Source organism: Mus caroli, unplaced genomic scaffold (assembly GCF_978045245.1).
Source record: "Mus caroli unplaced genomic scaffold, Mus_caroli_1 scaffold_11, whole genome shotgun sequence".
Taxonomy (NCBI): domain Eukaryota; kingdom Metazoa; phylum Chordata; class Mammalia; order Rodentia; family Muridae; genus Mus; species Mus caroli.
In genome coordinates this window covers 32,237,467-32,254,416 of record NW_028227266.1, presented here as the reverse complement: position 1 = coordinate 32,254,416, position 16,950 = coordinate 32,237,467, and the positions used below count along the sequence as shown (strand labels likewise).

At 49.3% G+C, this 16,950-nt stretch overlaps 1 protein-coding gene across 1 annotated transcript in view; it reads left to right on the top strand.

Annotated features, from left to right (window-relative positions):
* The window catches only part of Dcps (decapping enzyme, scavenger), a 50,496-nt gene extending 34,767 nt beyond the window's left edge, over window positions 1–15,729 (top strand). Inside the window, exons 3-6 of the mRNA XM_085844513.1 lie at window positions 4,000–4,145; window positions 10,647–10,760; window positions 13,750–13,860; window positions 15,315–15,729. Coding sequence (XP_085700639.1) covers window positions 4,000–4,145; window positions 10,647–10,760; window positions 13,750–13,860; window positions 15,315–15,587 — 644 coding nt within the window. The 3' untranslated portion in view covers window positions 15,588–15,729. The remainder of the gene's footprint in view (window positions 1–3,999; window positions 4,146–10,646; window positions 10,761–13,749; window positions 13,861–15,314) is intronic.
* The last annotated feature ends 1,221 nt before the right edge of the window (window positions 15,730–16,950 follow it).

Genomic DNA, 16,950 nt, shown 5'->3' with positions numbered 1-16,950 from the left:
TCTCTGTATATCCCTAGCTGCCCTGGAACTCACTTTGTAGACCAGGCTGGCCTTGCACTCAGAAATCCGCCTGCCTCTGCCTTCCGAGTGCTGGGATTAAAGGTGTGCACCACCATGCCCGGCCCCCAGCATATTTTTAACAGATGTTTGTGTGTTTATTGGTCTTCAGCTCTTGACCACATTCCTGAAGTTCAGCGGCAGGTGAGACTCTGGCAGTGGGTTGGAGGCTGGCAGTTGAAAGCAGCATTGTGAAAGAAACGTACATTTATTTATTTATTTATTTTTAAATCAAAGAAATTTTATTCCATTTGGTACACAAATGTTCTTTCAAGGTTTAAAATCCAAAAAAATAAAAAAAGCCAAATTCATGCATTCATTTGTGCAGTAATCACTGAGTGTCTACCATGTGAGGTGCCAGGGATGAGTGGTAAGAATAAATAAGTGAAATGTGTTCTTGAACTTTTTGTTCTCATGGGAAGGTGGACAGGAAAACTGTGTGGTAAGTCAGTCGCAGGGGGAGAAGAGACAAAGGAGGGCCATAGAATCTGACCAGGCTGCCAAGCTGGTCTGACACCCAAGGGAGGCAAAGAAGCTTCAAGAATCCCTGATGTGGAGATCTGACTGGCAGTGGGAGCTGTAACTGTGTGCCTAGAGAGAGAGAGGCACTTGTCACCTCAGCGGGAGGTGGCCCAATATTGGGTGCAGCAGGAAAGGGGGTGAATGAACTAACTGGGCTGAGGCCTCACACTAGCATGCAGGGCTCCAAAAACCCCTGTGGGGTTTCAGCAGCTTCTGGGGAAGGAAGGCCAAAGCCTCTGGGGTTTCTCCATGCAGAGGTGGGTGGAGGACAGGTGAGGGCTGGCTTGGTGAGATTCCTGTCTCCCTGCACCCTGGGTGGCTGGGCCAGATCCTTGACAAGCCTGGGCAGACGAGGGCTCACTCTCTGGAACCACCAGGAGCCCCAGGCTATCTGCCCTGGGCTGTGCGTCCTCTGCCAGCTGAATCAGGCTGTTTTCCAGTGTCAACCTCCTCTTTGTTCCAGGATCTCTCCCCAACTCTGAGAGAGTTCCCTTGCCAAGGCCCATCTCTCTCTCTCTCTCTCTCTCTCTCTCTCTCTCTCTCTCTCTCTCTCTCTCTCTCTCTCTCTCTCCAGTTCAGGCAGCTGACAACACCACAGAAACAAGGAGACACAGACACTGCTGTCAGTGCTGTGCTTCTGCGTGTGTGAGAAAGTTCCTGCTTGTCTCCCACCCGCTGGCTGGTGTAGTTCTCAGACCAACACTGCCAGCACAGTGCCGTTATCACCGTCAGTTATATAGGTGAGAGAAATTAAGCAACAGAGAGGGTTGGCCGCTTGCCCTTGATCACACAGCCAGTGGATGCAGACTCCGGGCTTGTACCCAGGCTACTCGGCCCAAACTTCGGCTCTCATCCTCTACCTTGCACTACAGATGTTATGTCATTCTCCTCAAGGCCCCTGAAAGGTCCAGGGTGCCCTTCAGCCTCTTTTACAAAGTCTCTTGGCTCTTGAGATTCATGTGCCTGGTGCCTGACCATAGGTTATAAGAGAGTCGTGAAGAGTAAAAAGCAAGAGTTTCTTTCCAGAAGGTTGTGAGGGTCTTGTGCTTTATTTCCAGGGTCAGGTCCAGAGAATGAGACTAACTCCTGGTGACCCAGACGACATGCTTTACTTAATGCTAACAGCAGCCGAGAGGCAGCTTTTGTGTTCACCGTTTTTTAACAGTCGAGCAATCGGAGCCTCTAAGAGGCCATATGATCAGGGTCACCCAGCAGAAAAGGTAATAAACTATTTGGCTACTCTGATCCCATACTCCGGGTTTTCCACCATGCCACCTTGTCTCAGAGGCGATGGAACGGGATGTGTGCTTGGTGTGTCACCTGCATATGGCAGCTGAGCTTTAGAAGAACTGGGTTGCCATCTTGAAAGACCACTTCAAGCTAAAGTGGCCTTTGTTCCAGTCTTGCCTCTGCTGTGCCTTCAGCAGCACACTGGATGAGCTCTGAATTCCTGCCACTCTCCTCCTCATTCACGGAAGTACAGTAGGACCATCAGCATCCTCAGAGCCAGTGTAAAAGTGCAGGCTTCGGGTTCGCAGCTGGGTGCTGATGTAAGTAAGCAAGGAATGCTATTCCCTGGATGATCGTACCTGAGTCCCACAGAGAGAGCCTGTGGGGCTCTTTAGAAACATCCAGCTGATTTTGCAACACCAGGTCACCATCCTTCCCTCCCCCAGTAATCTTTGTTCAGGCACCAGCTGTGCCACATGTTATTGACAGTAGTGGGAAGGACCTAACCCTAGCCAGGTGGTGCTAGACCAGAGCATTCGAATGTAGTCTGCTCAGGAAAATTCTAGGATTTCTCCCCGACCCCTCCAGACAAGGTTTCTCTGTGTAACAGTCTGGGCTTGCCCTGGAACTCACTCTGTACACTAGACTGGCCTCAAACTCACAAGAGATCTTGCCTGCTTGGATTAAGAGTGTGAGCCCGCACACTGGGCTCAGGATTTCTTGATTATTAAAACTGACAATTCTAGCACTTGGGAGACAAAGGCAGGATCTCCACAAGTTCAACTCCAGCCTGATCTGTTTAGTGATTTCTAGGCCAGCCCTAGGCTACAAAGTGAAAGTGTATCATAGACAGACACACAAATAAACAAACATTCTGTCCTAGTTAGGGTTGCTATTGCTTTGTTGAAATACCCATCACCAAAAACAAGTTGGGGAGGAAAAGGATAATTTGTCTTAAACTTCCACAGCAGTGTTGATCATGGGAGGAAGTCAGGATAGACACTCAAATAGGGCAGGAACTTGAAGTCAGGAGCTGATGCAAAGGCCACGAAGGGGTTCTTCTTGCTGGCTTGTGCCCTGTGGTTTGCTCATCCTGCTTTCCTCGAGAACCCAGGACCACCAGCCAAGGGGTGGCATCACTTTGACCCTCCCCCATCAATCACTAATTAAGAAAATGCTGGATCTTATGGAGGCGTTCTCTCAATTGAGGCTAGAAAACTATAGCACAATTGACTCATTGTCAACTTGATACACGCACCACTGTTAAGCTATAGCCTCTCCTTTCTTGTTTGTCCTCAAGGTCATAGATTAATAACACTGCAATATAAAATATTTTACAAGCTTAAAAATCCCACAGTCTTTACAATTGAAACACTTTAACATTCCAAAGGATGGTTTGGAAATCTCTACAGACATTCGATTGTTACAGAGGAAGGGGACACTAGCATCCAAGCTGAGGCTAGGCTACTGCAGAATTAGACACGATATAATACACTGCACCATAGAGCCATCCAAGCCAGAGTCATTGATGGTGCCACCCGAGAAACCTGGATTTAACATCTAACGTGTTGTGTGCTTATTTGTGTTACCACAGTGTGTGTAGAGGTCAGAGACCAGCTTGCAAGAGTTGGTTTTCTCCATCTACCATGTGGGTTTAAATTCAAGTTATCATGTGCCTTTACCCCATCAGCACTTCTGAAATGTTCTGTAAGCAGCAGACATTGCTCTAAGAGCTTCTCAGGTAACTGACTCACTTCATATATAACGTAAGAGCTGTTGCTGTCTTCACTTGGTGGATGGTAACACAGAAGTTAAGTAACTAGACCAAATTTCCAACTGGGAGCCACAGTCCTACTCGGAGTGAGAAGCAGGCATGGATAGGCCTTAAGCCCAGACAGCCTGGCTCCAGAGTCCACACTGAGCCACTAAGCTACTTAAGGGGGCCACTAAGATTCAAGCTATACTGCCTGCTTTGCATCCAGAAAGCCACATACATAGCCATTCGCATACAAGAAGTGAGAAACCTTTGGTCACTCACTGTGCCTGGAACATGTAGTTAATATCATGAGGGGCCAGAGAACCAAGAGTAAAAGCTTTTTTTTTTTTTTTTTTTTTGCCATGAATGTTGCTTACCTCATGAATTTAATGAATGGTCTTACTTTCTAATCAGACTGTGCTGTGTTGTTGTAGATATAAAAACTACCGTGGTGTACCCTGCCACAGAGAAACACCTGCAAAAATACATGCGTCAGGACCTCCGCCTGATCCGAGAGACTGGAGATGACTACAGGACCATCACCTTACCCTATCTGGAATCCCAGAGCCTTAGCATCCAGGTGACTGACTGCCAAGTCTCATACACTGTCGATCCTGAAGCTGGTTTGTCTTTTCGCAAGTGCCTGTTGGGTTCATCCCAGAATAGTCCACAGATACCCGAGGGCCTGGACAGTCTGTGCGACTGTGAGGCTGCAAAGAGGAGTGTGGACAGACTCTGTGGGGTAGAGCTGCCTGGCGTGGGCTGGTTGCCCTTTTATTCAGGACAGTCAGTGCAGGCTTTGTGATCTTTTGCCCTTTATGAGGTACTGGGGCTTGCTACTGATGTTCTCTGAGAAGTCCATCTCACTGGAGAAATGTTATCTGCTCTGTAGTAGCCCTGGACAGCCTCTGACTATGTCCTCACTAAAGATCTGTGAGTGGGTAAAAGCCTTCTGTTGGGTTAGATGACCTTGATCCAGCCTCTTATCCCCCTAGTCTTTCCTGTAGCAATCCAGCCTGCAGGAGCCAAGTCTTGGAGCGAACACTTCCTGTCACTCAGTCCCCCTTGTGTTCGTTCCACAGCAGGCTGTATTCTGTCGTCCCCAGTGTGTGTTTAATATAGACCTGTGTATACAAAGGTGACAGAGTGATGTGGCTGAGCCAGATACAGGATGCTTAGCTCAGATATCCTGGCAGTTCTTTGGGTTTAGGCCCAGTGCCAACCAGAGCCTCTGCCTGGAATTAGCCCCATGTGGCTACTCACAGTTAAATATGATTGATGCATATTGATGCGTCACTTCCTTGCCCACTCACTGGCTTCAGTGGCTCCTCACTGTTGCTCACGGGCGTTCTCTTTAGGCCCTTTTTATCCTCCTTCCAGACTCAGGGGTACATGGTAGAGAGTATTCTTAGGTGGGAATACACAGCCATTCCTCTTGAGTTCAGAAGTGGGAGGGTGCTGTTCTCTCAGTTGTAAGGGAGAGAAGTGAGGAGGCGGGAGACGTTGTTCCACTGGGAGGCCATGTGCTGAGACTGGGCAGTCCAGCCGGTGCCCCCCACCCCGCCCCCCAGCAGCGTTGCTCACAGATTCCTTCAGATCAAGGTCTTTTATTTTCTCCTCTCTTTTGTAAAAATCAAGGCAAGGTGTCCTAGTTTCCTTTCCGTTGCTATGATTAAAATATCCTGATATAAAGCGACCTGGGGTGGGGCTATTTTAGCTCACAATTCCAGCTTCACAGTTCCCCACAGCTCATCATTTTGGGGAAGTCACAGTGTCGGGAGCTGAGACAACCGGGCACATTGCATTCACAGGTAAGAGCGGAGAGGATGAGTGCCTGCATGCTGACTGCTCGGCCAGCTTTCTCGGCGGCGTTGCTCAGTCCAGGGCCCCAACCCAGGGAGCGGCCCCACCCATATTCATCAGTGAAATCACTTAAGACAGTTCCCTACAGCAGTGGTTCTCAACCTTCCTAATGCTCTGATCCTTTAATGCTCCCTCATGCTGTGGTGACCCCCACCCCCACCCTAACCCCCAGCCACTTGGCTGATACTTCATAACAGTAATTTTGCTATTGTTGTGACTTGTAAATAGCTGATCTGCGACCCCCGTGAAAGGGTCATTCAACCTCCAAGGCGGTTGAGAAACAGCTGCCATACAGGCATGCCCACAACCTGCTCTAGACGAGCCCTCCTTGACACTCTCTCTGCCTAGGTGATTTTTTTGTTGTTGTGTCAAGTTGACACTTAAAACTGTAACAACCACACAAAGTCTCATGTAGCTCAGGTTGGCCTCACACTCACTATGCAGCAGATGACCACCTTGAACTTCAGATCTTTTTACTCCTCCTGCCCCTTTCCCCAAATGCTCAGGTCACAGATGTAGATTTCCACACGCAGTGTATGTGGTATTAGGGATTAAATATGGGGCCTCATTCATACTAGGTAAGCATTCTACCAGAATCTGTACATCCCCAGCCTTTCTTTAAAAGAAAAAAAAAATACAGGTATTTGTTCTATCTTCTGAGTGGAAAGGAAGTGTCTCTACATTCTTAAATAACTTCTGTGGAGGATCCTAGAGGGACCTTCTAGAACATGTGTTCTGTGCGACTGTTTGTACATATCTGGGATTCGAGAGGAGAGGCCCTCGTCTAGTTGACATGAGTTGTGTAACTACCTTGCTGTGCACTGTTACCCAGTTCTTCTTGTAAACAAACGGAGTTCAGCAGAACTCCTTTCTTTCAGATCTGATTGACACAAGCTTCCCGAGTAACTGGCAGCCGTCTCTGTATGATTGAGTATCTGCCGTGCAGGGCTTTAAGGAGGCTCCAGCTGATAAGCTCTTGCTGGTGGCCACAGACTGTCAGGGAAGAGGGACATGCAGGTAGACAGTTGTGATAATGACACACACCCACTGGTGGGCTATGTGAGCATAGTGGTGATGCAGTGAGAGGGACCAGTGCAGACTTGGGGTCACAGAGGGGTCCCGAGTTCCAGGGGATATATAGAAGTTGTATTGATGTGACGAGGCACTGGTAACTCAGGGCTCAGTGGGGACAGCCCTAAGTGGCCTGGAGGAAATCTGTGGATTGTATTCAGAACTGAAAGTTCACAGGCAGTGGGAAACATTCTTAAAAATAGCAGCAGACTGTTTTGTATCTTCTGTCTGGCCCTTCAAGGACTAAAACTGGGGCTTACACTTTCTATTCTTACGTTTTGACATTTTATTTTTTGTGTTTTATTTTATGTCTATGTGTGTGCACACATGCATAGTGCACAGGTGTAGCTCAGAGGATTACTTGTGTGCTCTGGGGATCAGACTCAGGTCATCAAGCTTGGCAGTAAGTGCCCTTGTCTATAAGCCGTCTTGACAGCCCCACATGTACATTCAATACATCTATGCTATTTATTCCTTTTTTTCCCTGCCATGGGTATGGGTGTGTGGTGTGTGTGCACATCTGTATACACGTTTGAATCTATGTAGGTGCGCATGTGTGCCGATGCAGGTGCCCATGCCTCATGTACTTTTGGAGGCCAGAGGTTGATGCTGGATGTTTATTACCTGACTTGAGAGCATGTAGATTTAGCTAGGGTAGCTAGCCAGCTTGCCTTGGGGATTCCTGACCTCAGTCTCCTGAGCACTGGGATAGACTACCAGCCCCTTTTTTGATTGGGATCCTAGGGATCTCAACTCCGATTGGCCCTTCTGCTTATGTGGTCAGTGCTTTCTCTCCTGCGCCATTTTTCCAACTTTAAATATCTGTGATGTTTCTAAGGATGTGAATAGTGTGATCGAGTTGAACAAATGCAAATGGAGCAGGACAAGAAACCAGCATGGATCCAAAGCAGGGAAGGACAAGGTGCCACTCAGGAGGAGGCTCCAGTTGGGTTTCAGGGCTCATAATGGTGATTCAGAGAGGAAGGACTGTGGGGTGACCCTGGGTCCTACCAGAGTGAAGAGGGCACAGTGGAGCCTGCATTAATGAGGGCAGGATGTTGACCACTATGGGAGGGAAGCTTGTGTGGAAGACAGCATGCTCAGTTTGGGGTTTATTGTGCATATCCTAGGTGCCAGAAACTGTTGTAGGCATTTTACATACATTACCTCAGATCTTCACAAGGCAGAAAACCATGCCATCTGGTTCCAGTATCCGGGTTCTTAGAAAGTTACTCTGTCTGGTTCCTGAAATTTGAAGTACTTATAACTTCCCAGTAAAACATCCAGTAAAAGTCACAAAGTGGCAGTGGTGTGTCTGGACCTGGAGCCTTCAAGATCATCTGGCTATAAATGCCCATCTGCAGGCCGTCACGTCCAGCCTCCGCATCCGCTAGTGTTTGGAGTCTCATTCCTCTGGCCAGGAGCAATGGGGCATTTTCCTTAGCCCCTGACTGTGACTCACAGCTCCTCCGTGTTAGGTGTGTGAGAACTGGGAGGCATCCCAGTTATCATGTGCCCACCGTTGTTGCCAGCACAGAAAAGGATTCCAAGTGGAGCTGCATTAGCATACGCAGATAGAGCCCAGGAATGGAGAAGTATGCTGTGCAGACCTGGATGGCATAGACAGGCAGGAAAGCATGGCCAGAGGGTGTGCGTGTGTGTAGAGCTAAGAATGGAGGGAGAGTGGAAAGGGACCAGGTGTCCCTTGGGAGGTCCAGGGAAGAAAGAGGACTTATAGGTTGTTGCCAGTGTCACGCTGTAGCTCCATGGGTTCTAGAAAGCACTGCTCACCAGCATTGGCTTTCAGGGGCAGTCCTCCCACTCCCTGACCCTGTGTAATATGTGTGAACTTCGCTCCCTTCTTTCCCAGCCTGTCTTCTCTGGGCTGCTGGCCATGGGACTTCCTGTGGATGCAGGTTCCTGCCCCCTGGCCTGGCTCTCCCCTGGAGGCAGGATGTGCTGGGCCCAGGCTCCTAGGCTTGGAATTAGATGGGCTTGCCTGACCTTCCTCACACCTGCTTCTTCCTCACCAGCCAACTGTCCCACAGAGCGACACACATGTGTGACAGCTCATGCTGGCCTTATACATGCCTCCAACTAACCCCTTTCTCACTTTGCCTCCTCCATTAAGCTGTCCCATTGTTGTCTCTGCACCGCTGCTGTTCCTTGGGTGCCTCCACCAAGCAGGCTCTGGGACAGCCCTTTTAAGTGCACGTCTCAGGTAAAACCTTTCCCGCCAGCCTCATGCACAGATCTTAGGAGACTGTTTTGGGAAAGAGGATTCAGTTGCTTGCCCACGATGGAAGCAAGTCAGGGGGGGAGCTGAGGAGGTGCTGTCATGCTTCAGAGCTCATTCGCACTGTGTGTGCTGCTCTCCAGTGGGACTGTGTGCCTCTGGGCAAGGGATAGTCCCAGAGGCCGGGTTTGTGGTGCTCCAGGACGTTCCATGGTAGAAGGGGGTCAGTCTCTTTCCTCTGCTCCAGGGAGGCTTCAGTCAGCTTTGCTGGCTTTTTCCTCTACTAACACATGCATGCCCAAAGGTGTCTCTGGTGGCAGGGGAAATGCTTCTGGAAGAATCTTAGTCCACTAGCTTGTGTGTGACTCAGCCACAGGTACTTGGTGAAGAACCCATCTCCAAGCTGAAGGGCTCTAGCAGGTTGGGGCATGGAAAACTTGGCAGTGGCAGACTTTACCCTCTCTCCATTGTAAGCCATAGATTACATCCCTAAAGCTAGCCACCAAGCTCTATTCTTTTATTAGGACACACCCTTCACCTAAGGATGACCACTAAGGTCCATGTATCAAAGTCCTGAAGTCCATCAATCAAAGGCTACCTTAATGCCTCATCGAAACATACCACTGCATCCCAGCCCATTCTGACACAGACCTCCCCTTTTTCTTCTTGAAAAGTCACACCCGCAAGGTGTTTTCTGCTTAAGTCAGAAATCAGTCACTGTACTTTTCTTCCCCACTTAATAAAGGAAATAGCATTAATAAAAGGAAATATATGAAAACAGGTGTTTGGATCTGGCTTGTGCCTCAGCCTTTGGGGGTGGGGAGGGAGCACCCTGCTGTGTGCAGTACCATTCACAGGTGTTATCTCCAGTCCTAGGGAGGCTCCTTGCTCATTGGTCTGTCCTGCAAAGTAGTTGTGAGGTAGGCAAGCCCTCTGGACTGAAGTGCCTCCTTGAGTAATTGCTGAGACCCCAGAAGCTATTTTCTTAGCTGATGTCCTCTTTCTTGTCCCTGCCTTCAGGCCAGGCCCCTGCTCTTGGCCTTTGGGGACACTGCCTATGCCAGCACTTCTTAGAGGGGGAAGAGGATTGTAGCACCTTCCTTCCTCTAGTCATAAGCCTGGAAATCCTTCTGACTTGAAGAAAGAAGAGATAATGCTTGTGGCCCCAGTTGCTCATTCCATCCCATTCACCAGCGGCTTTGTCTTTTGGATGTGGTGCACTCCTGGGTGCAGATGGGGTCTCACAGGTGGGGAAACAGAGAAAACCCAGAGGTACCTGGGCTCTTGCATGCTGTGAGCTCAGGAGCACCTTAGCCTAACCTCCTTGAGGTCTGGCTTCCTCACAGAGGCCTCCCAGGTGTACCTGTACAGTGACATCCTTGGTGTCTGTTCAGGACTGGGGAAGGGTCCTCTAAAGACTGCCAGCTGCTAGTCAGGAGGTAGTAAGACAGCTGGAGGTCCTGGGAGAGTGTTATTGAGACCTCCCATGCCTGTGTGGCTTTCTGTGTTGCTTTGACTTGTGGGGCCTGTCGGCACGGTAGTTCTCTCACACTCACTGGCCTGTAGAACCAGAGGCTTCACTGCACTGTGGCTGTGTGCCATTGCAGAAAGAAGCTGCTGTGCCCTTGTCCTTCTCAAAGGTCCTTGTCTTTCCTGTTGTTAGACAGTGAAGAGGTTAGTGCAGGAGCAAGCAGGGTGTGTATATGTCTATGTTGAGCATGAGAAACTCAAAGGCTTGTTATGATGACAGTGATAACCAGGAGCCAGTTATAGGGGAAGTGGAGAGCCTTCCAAAGCCAGCCAGTGTCCATCCCGAGTTGGTGGCCATTTATAGCTGGACCATTTTTCTTTTCTTGGAAGGTCCCAATCAGTGTAAGTGGATTTGTAAACTCTTCCTTTCTCTCCTTCCAGTGGGTATATAACATTCTTGACAAGAAGGCTGAAGCTGACCGGATTGTTTTTGAGAACCCAGATCCTTCCGATGGCTTTGTCCTCATCCCAGACCTCAAGTGGAACCAGCAGCAGGTAAGGACCAGGTGCTAGGGCACTCGGGCCTCGTAAGTTCCTGGTGCCAGGCTGCTGCCTGCCTCTGTGGGCCCTGTTCCCTTACAGCTCTGAGTCCTGTTATCCAGCAAGGAATGGCCTGAGCTCCTCCAGCTGACAGTGCATAGCTGTCATGGACAACCACACGTTTGCTTCCGTGGGTCAGCCTAAAGCCTCTTCTGACTCTGCTCTTAGCCAGAAGGCTTCATGGGGTGATGTTGGCCTCCATGGCTATAGGCAAAGTCCTGTGTCCCCTCGGGCAGCCCCGCACCTGGAAGTTCTCGGTTAAAGCTTAAACTGCTCATGGGAAGTAGGTGTGGACAGGAAGGACTCTCAAAGAGTGAAATGCTTGTGACTGCAGGCGGATTCCAGCCTGGGGATCTCGGAGAGCCCTATTTTATTCAGTACCTCAGCTCCTTGACTTGTGACAACAGTGAATGTCACTGCTCCTTTTAGAAGCTGTCAGCAACACCAGCTGGAAGATAGGTCATATCTGAGCTTCTGATTCTTGTACTGGGGTGAGGGTCAAGGGAAGGGATCAAGGAGATGGAGAAACTGCAGCTTTGAGGAGCCTTCCTGGCACTTACTCACCACCGCTCCTGGAAACATTGCTCTTCCTTTCTTCACGGTCTCTTTCTGCCGAGGATCAAATGTAAGGTGCCAAGCATATTAGGCAAGAGCTCTCTCTAGCCCTGAGCTGCCTCTCTAGCTAAGAAGGATGTATTTATTACCCCCACACTGGTGGCCCTGAGTGTATTCATTTGTTCTTCCTTTCATCCATTCAACAAGAATGTACTAAGTGTCCAGTGTTGCTCAAGGTTCTACCTTCCCAGGTCACGCTCCCCTACTCCTTGCTTTGTTTTGTTGCCACGGAGCCTCGCTGTGTAGCCTGGCTAACCTCAATCTTGTGATTCCCAGCCCTCCTGAGATGTGTGCCTCCCGTACCCGATTTCCTCAGTTCTATCAAGAGATCGTCTCTATGTTCTTTCATGATTCACTCTTTTGTTGTTATTGGTGCCCATAGTTAAAATAGATCTAATACCAAGGCTGCCTAGGAAGAGTAGATTCCCTCTCCTCACATTCCTCAGAAACCACTACGGTTACCTCATCTTCGCTTCCAGAAGGAATCCTTATATATTATGCATGAATACACACTACATTTTCAGTTCACACGGCTCAAGCTCTTTGGCCCTCTCAAATCTACCCTTCAAGTCCCTAGGGGTTAAAGCAAAGCTAAGAACTCCTGCCATTCCCAGAAAACATACCTTGATTTTTTTTTTTTTTTTCTCTCCAGAGTGACTGATAAGCCACCTCACAGAGTATCGGTCTCAAGAGTCACTTGTATTTGTCTAGAGTTTCAGCTCGGTTCTCTTTGCCAGGAGAATCTTTGGCTGCCTGCAGAAATCCTTTCCTCATGTCTAATATCAGAGAATGGTTCCTTCTTCTCTCACCCAACCTGTGGGCTGACAGCGGCAGGCTCCACGCCTCATTCCATGCCAGTGGAGCAGGAGATACTATTTAGTGTGGTGTTTGGGATTCGTTCACCGACAGTTAAAACATATGCTTTTACTATTCTGAGTGTCCTGTGATAGTGACACATCCTACAGCCAAAACATGTGCTCAGAATCAATACCTCCTATCTATGTCCTGTTTTCCCTTTGGACTAAGTAAACACATGACCTGGGCACAAGATGAGAAGGGAGAATCCAGGTAGGACTTGTCATGAAAGAAAGGCCTGGTGGGCACAGCTCATACAGCAGCAGCTTTGGGGCACAGCCCAGGTTCCTGTAACAATGGTGGGAAGAACAACTACCACCAAAAGAATGCCATACTTGGACACCAGAGATCATAGGGATGCTTTCGTTCCCAGTTCTTATGGTAGGGCTCTTGGGGATTTGGCTGGACGATTCATGGTCCCCAAATTATCTCCTTGAGTAATGTAGCAGGTCAGATCTCAGGACTAGGGGCTGCTCTATTGTGTCTGGATTTGGCTCCGAAGCCTGGCACATGGGTGTGATAACCAAGCAAGGCCAAGGTTTGGGGAGCAGGGAGGGTGTGGGAGGGGTTTCCGGGCAAGAGAAACATTTCATTTGCTCTCTGGCACAAGATCTTGTTGACACTGGTTCTTTGCTCTGTTTTGACCTCCCGGTTTTTAGCCAGGCTCCATTTACAGGAAGAACTGCAGGAAAGGTCTTCTGTGAGCCACTGAGATAGGAAAAGAGAAAAATAGCCGGCAGGCCCCCGGGACGCTTCCTCTGTGTGTCCCCCACAGTCCTGCATACATTGAGCTGCCACCCTCTCTGAACCTTCACTCTCACAGTTCTCTCTAGATCTCTAGATTCCCTCGGAAGACTTTCTGGTCACCCGGCTAGCTGGACTCTTTCCTCTTGCGTGCTGATCACTGCGTGTCATGGGGAAGTAGCTCAGTAGTAGAGATTGCAATAGGTATGCAGAAGACCCTGGGTTCTGTCATACCAAAGAAACAAAAAGCTGCTATGCTTTTATGCAACATATATTTCATACAGGAGAATGACATGCACTTAAGTGAAGTTGTAAATTCTTCAGGACAAAGACTTTTGTGCTTGGCTTTCTGAACTTGCCCATCTCTTCCTGTCAACTCCGTAGTATATGTAAACATTCCCAGACGGAAATTTTTGTTTTATAGTTTTTCTTCCTTTCTTAATTTTTTTGAAAGGGTCTTGCTGTATAGCCCAGAGTGACTTTGAACCCTCAGTCCTTCTGCTTGAGTGCTGGGATTACAGGCGTGTACCACCACACCTAGTTCCAAAGAATACACAGAAATCTTGTTCAGCTATCCCTTGTCATCCAGGGCAGACAGATACCTCGGGTACCCCGCTCATTGGTTCTGCTGTAGGGTCTTCTGGGTTGGCCTTGGGGGTAGGAGTGCCCTGGCTGGTAGCCTCCTTGCTAAAACTAGCATTGTCTTGTTTGTCCTGTGGTCTCTGCACAGCTTGATGACCTGTATTTGATCGCCATCTGCCATCGCCGGGGTATCAGATCACTTCGAGATCTCACTCCAGAGCATCTGCCCCTACTGAGGAACATTCTCCGGGAAGGACAAGTGAGTTGTTTCACAAGCCTAGACTTGTAGCACATTCCAGTGTGTCCCCCTGGGTCTTCTTCCTTACACTTCTTAGTCTACCTAGAGTTCAATCATGAATACGACTAGAAGTCACAGGTTAATTCATAGGCAGTCCTGCCCACCACTCCAGCTCTATTTGCACCTACCCTTCCTTGCCCTCAGACCTGCCCTTCATCTGTAGGTCCCTCTACCCCACAGGCTTGTGTCCCTCCCACCCCAGATTTGTCTTGTTCGTGACAACCACCACGTGCCAGATGAGTTCCTTGGATTTTGGTCACATGACTTTGACTTGTGTCTATACACATACCTTCTCACCTAGACTGAAGGCTGGCTGAATTCTGTAGCACCTAATGTTCTGGAGGTACTTTCTATCTGGGACATTATGGGATGGGGCAAGAGAGAGAGAGTGGAAGAAGAATGACTAGCAGCTTTGGTCTGTGATCCTGGTCTTGCTGTTTGAATCTTGTCTCAGGGCCCTTGAACAGCTTACTTTCAGACCTCAGGATCTGGCTGGGATTCCTTTTGAAGCCACCACTGTACACAGTGAGCGTCAGCCTTTTTTCTTGACTACGTAAAGACACTTGTCCTGCCAGGGGCCAACAGTTACAAGTTGCCCAGCCAGGAAGTACTCCTCCCCTACCTACCACAGTGCCTCACATCCCCCTGGGCCCTAACTGCCTTCTCCACTTGGTGCCCTTCTAGCCTCTTCCTTTATGGAGCCACTAGTTTCTCAGGTAGGCACCCTAATGGCACAGAGTGGTGTTCTCTCAGGGAAGACCCTGCCCCAACAGTTTGACAGGCTCTGCTTATCCCACCAAGCAACACAAGCTCAGGTCACCCTGCTACTGTGATTCTCTATTGGTAGCACCAAAGACAGAGTGTGATTTGGGGCTACATTCTGAGCCCACAGAGGCCTGAGCAAGGTGGATGGGAAAAAGGAACCAGTGCCAACTTGAGTGCTTTCTTCTTCTGCAAGGAGCCCTGCGGAGGTCGCAGAACCCTTTCCTGAAGTCCCTCCCAGCATCTTTTCCATTTACCAAGTTCCTAGCTCAGCCACCTCCACACACCCTCCTGCCTACTTCACACATGATCAGGTGCTACAGGTCTGCAGTCTTGGGACTCTGGGCCAACTTAGGAGCTGAGACAGGGACTCCCAAAGGAAGAAGCCCATGTTTCCTGAGGCTTGGAGTGATGAGGCTCATGTCCATTTAGGAATGACTCAGCTTGGCTGTGTCTCCCTATTTTCAAATATCTTAGAAGACCAAGATCTATTGGGGGGGGGGGGAGGAAGGGGGGCGCAGAGAGCTGGTCTGTTTTGTAGCCATCCCAGGGCAACTGTTGCAAGGATGTGATGGGGTTGGGGAGGTCGGTGACTGGGGTGCTGGCTCCCTGGCAACAAACATGATCTCCTTATCACTGTCTTTCCTTACCAGGAAGCCATCCTGAAGCGCTACCAGGTATCAGGAGACCGTCTGCGGGTGTACCTACACTACCTGCCCTCTTACTATCACCTGCATGTGCATTTCACAGCTCTGGGCTTCGAGGCTCCGGGCTCTGGGGTGGAGCGGGCACACCTGCTGGCTCAAGTGATCGAGAACCTGGAGTGTGACCCCAAGCACTATCAACAGCGCACTCTTACTTTTGCCCTCAGGACTGATGACCCCCTGCTTCAGCTCCTGCAGAAGGCCCAGCAAGACAGGAACTAGTGGGTCGGGCCTGGGGTAGTGTGGGCTGGGTTTTATCTCTAAAATGCATTTTGTAGTTTCTTGGCCTTTCAGCAAAGGTCAAGTGTAAGATGTTTTTTTGTACTGGTTTATTCCTCACACGAGAATAAAGAACTTTCTTATTGGTGAGGACTGATGGTGTAGCCCAGTAGGGTGGAGGTGTGAGGGAAGGGGAGTTGGCAGAACTGGTAGGGACCTCTTGGGAAAGGTGAAAAGTTTCAGAGTGTGGTCACGGCTGGTGAGTCACAGCTTCCTGGAAGGTTCGAGGACTTCCTCCATCTCCTTAGGCTTTCTGAACTTATTGATTCCCTTGCCCCAAGTCTGCCCTGCTCCCTGCTCACTCCTTCCAAATCTACTGCCCTGTTCCTCTCTCCCCAACCCTCCTTCTGGACAAGTTCACTCCCACTCTTAAAACCAAATTCAAAACCTTTCCGGAAATAGTCTGAAGAGGCTATAGATGCCACTTCCTCCTTTGCTCCCCAGTAATGAGGTTACACCCTGTGTGTGTGTCAAGGTTGTTGGTAAGTTGAGGGGGCTGGGGATAGATGCCTGGAATTGGTAACATTTTTCCTGAGAATCAGAGGATGCAACCCCCCAAAGCCTGCCTTTGCCTCTGTTATTTGGTCATCAGAACCCTGGCCTTGAGTTTGCTATCTAGGCAGAAAGACAAAACAAACTCATATGGGGCAGCCAGAAATTTCAAAACACTATCGGGGCAAAATGATCTGGTTGCAGTTGGAGGGACTGGGGACCATCTGATCAGCCTTTCACTTCACAGAATCTCAAGGCTACAGACTTCAGGGTGTTAAGGGCTGATGATCAGCCATGGAGCTGGCAGGAGCCTACCTCAGAAAAGGTGACGTCTGCCACTCTTCACCAGAACAGGGCCACACGTAGCACCATGAGATCACTCTCCAGCACAAAGGACAATTGTATCCTCCTGCCAGAGCAGAACTAGTGTTTACTGTTGGGCAGGGGAAGGCTAAAGATATTGTGCCCTCCCTGTTCTGGAAGCTCTCTTCTGAGATGCAGGATGTTGGGCTCTGAAGTGTCCAGGAGAAAAACATGAGGGAGACAGATGGCTGTGACCCTGTATCCCCTGGCCTGAGAACTAAGAGCTTTGATTCAGTGCTCAACTATTATATTTGTGAGCATGTCCCTCAGTGGGAGCCCTGATCCTGTCACTTGCTCTAGGCTCACAGTGCCTATGGTGGTGAGCACTTGGACCTTGATGGCCCTGAGAGATTTCCTGTCTTTTTAAAAAGCAGAGAATTGGAGTGGAAGGTCAGAACCTGAGACCACTCTAGCCTCCAGCAAGTCCAAATGAGGCATGATAAAGCTGTCC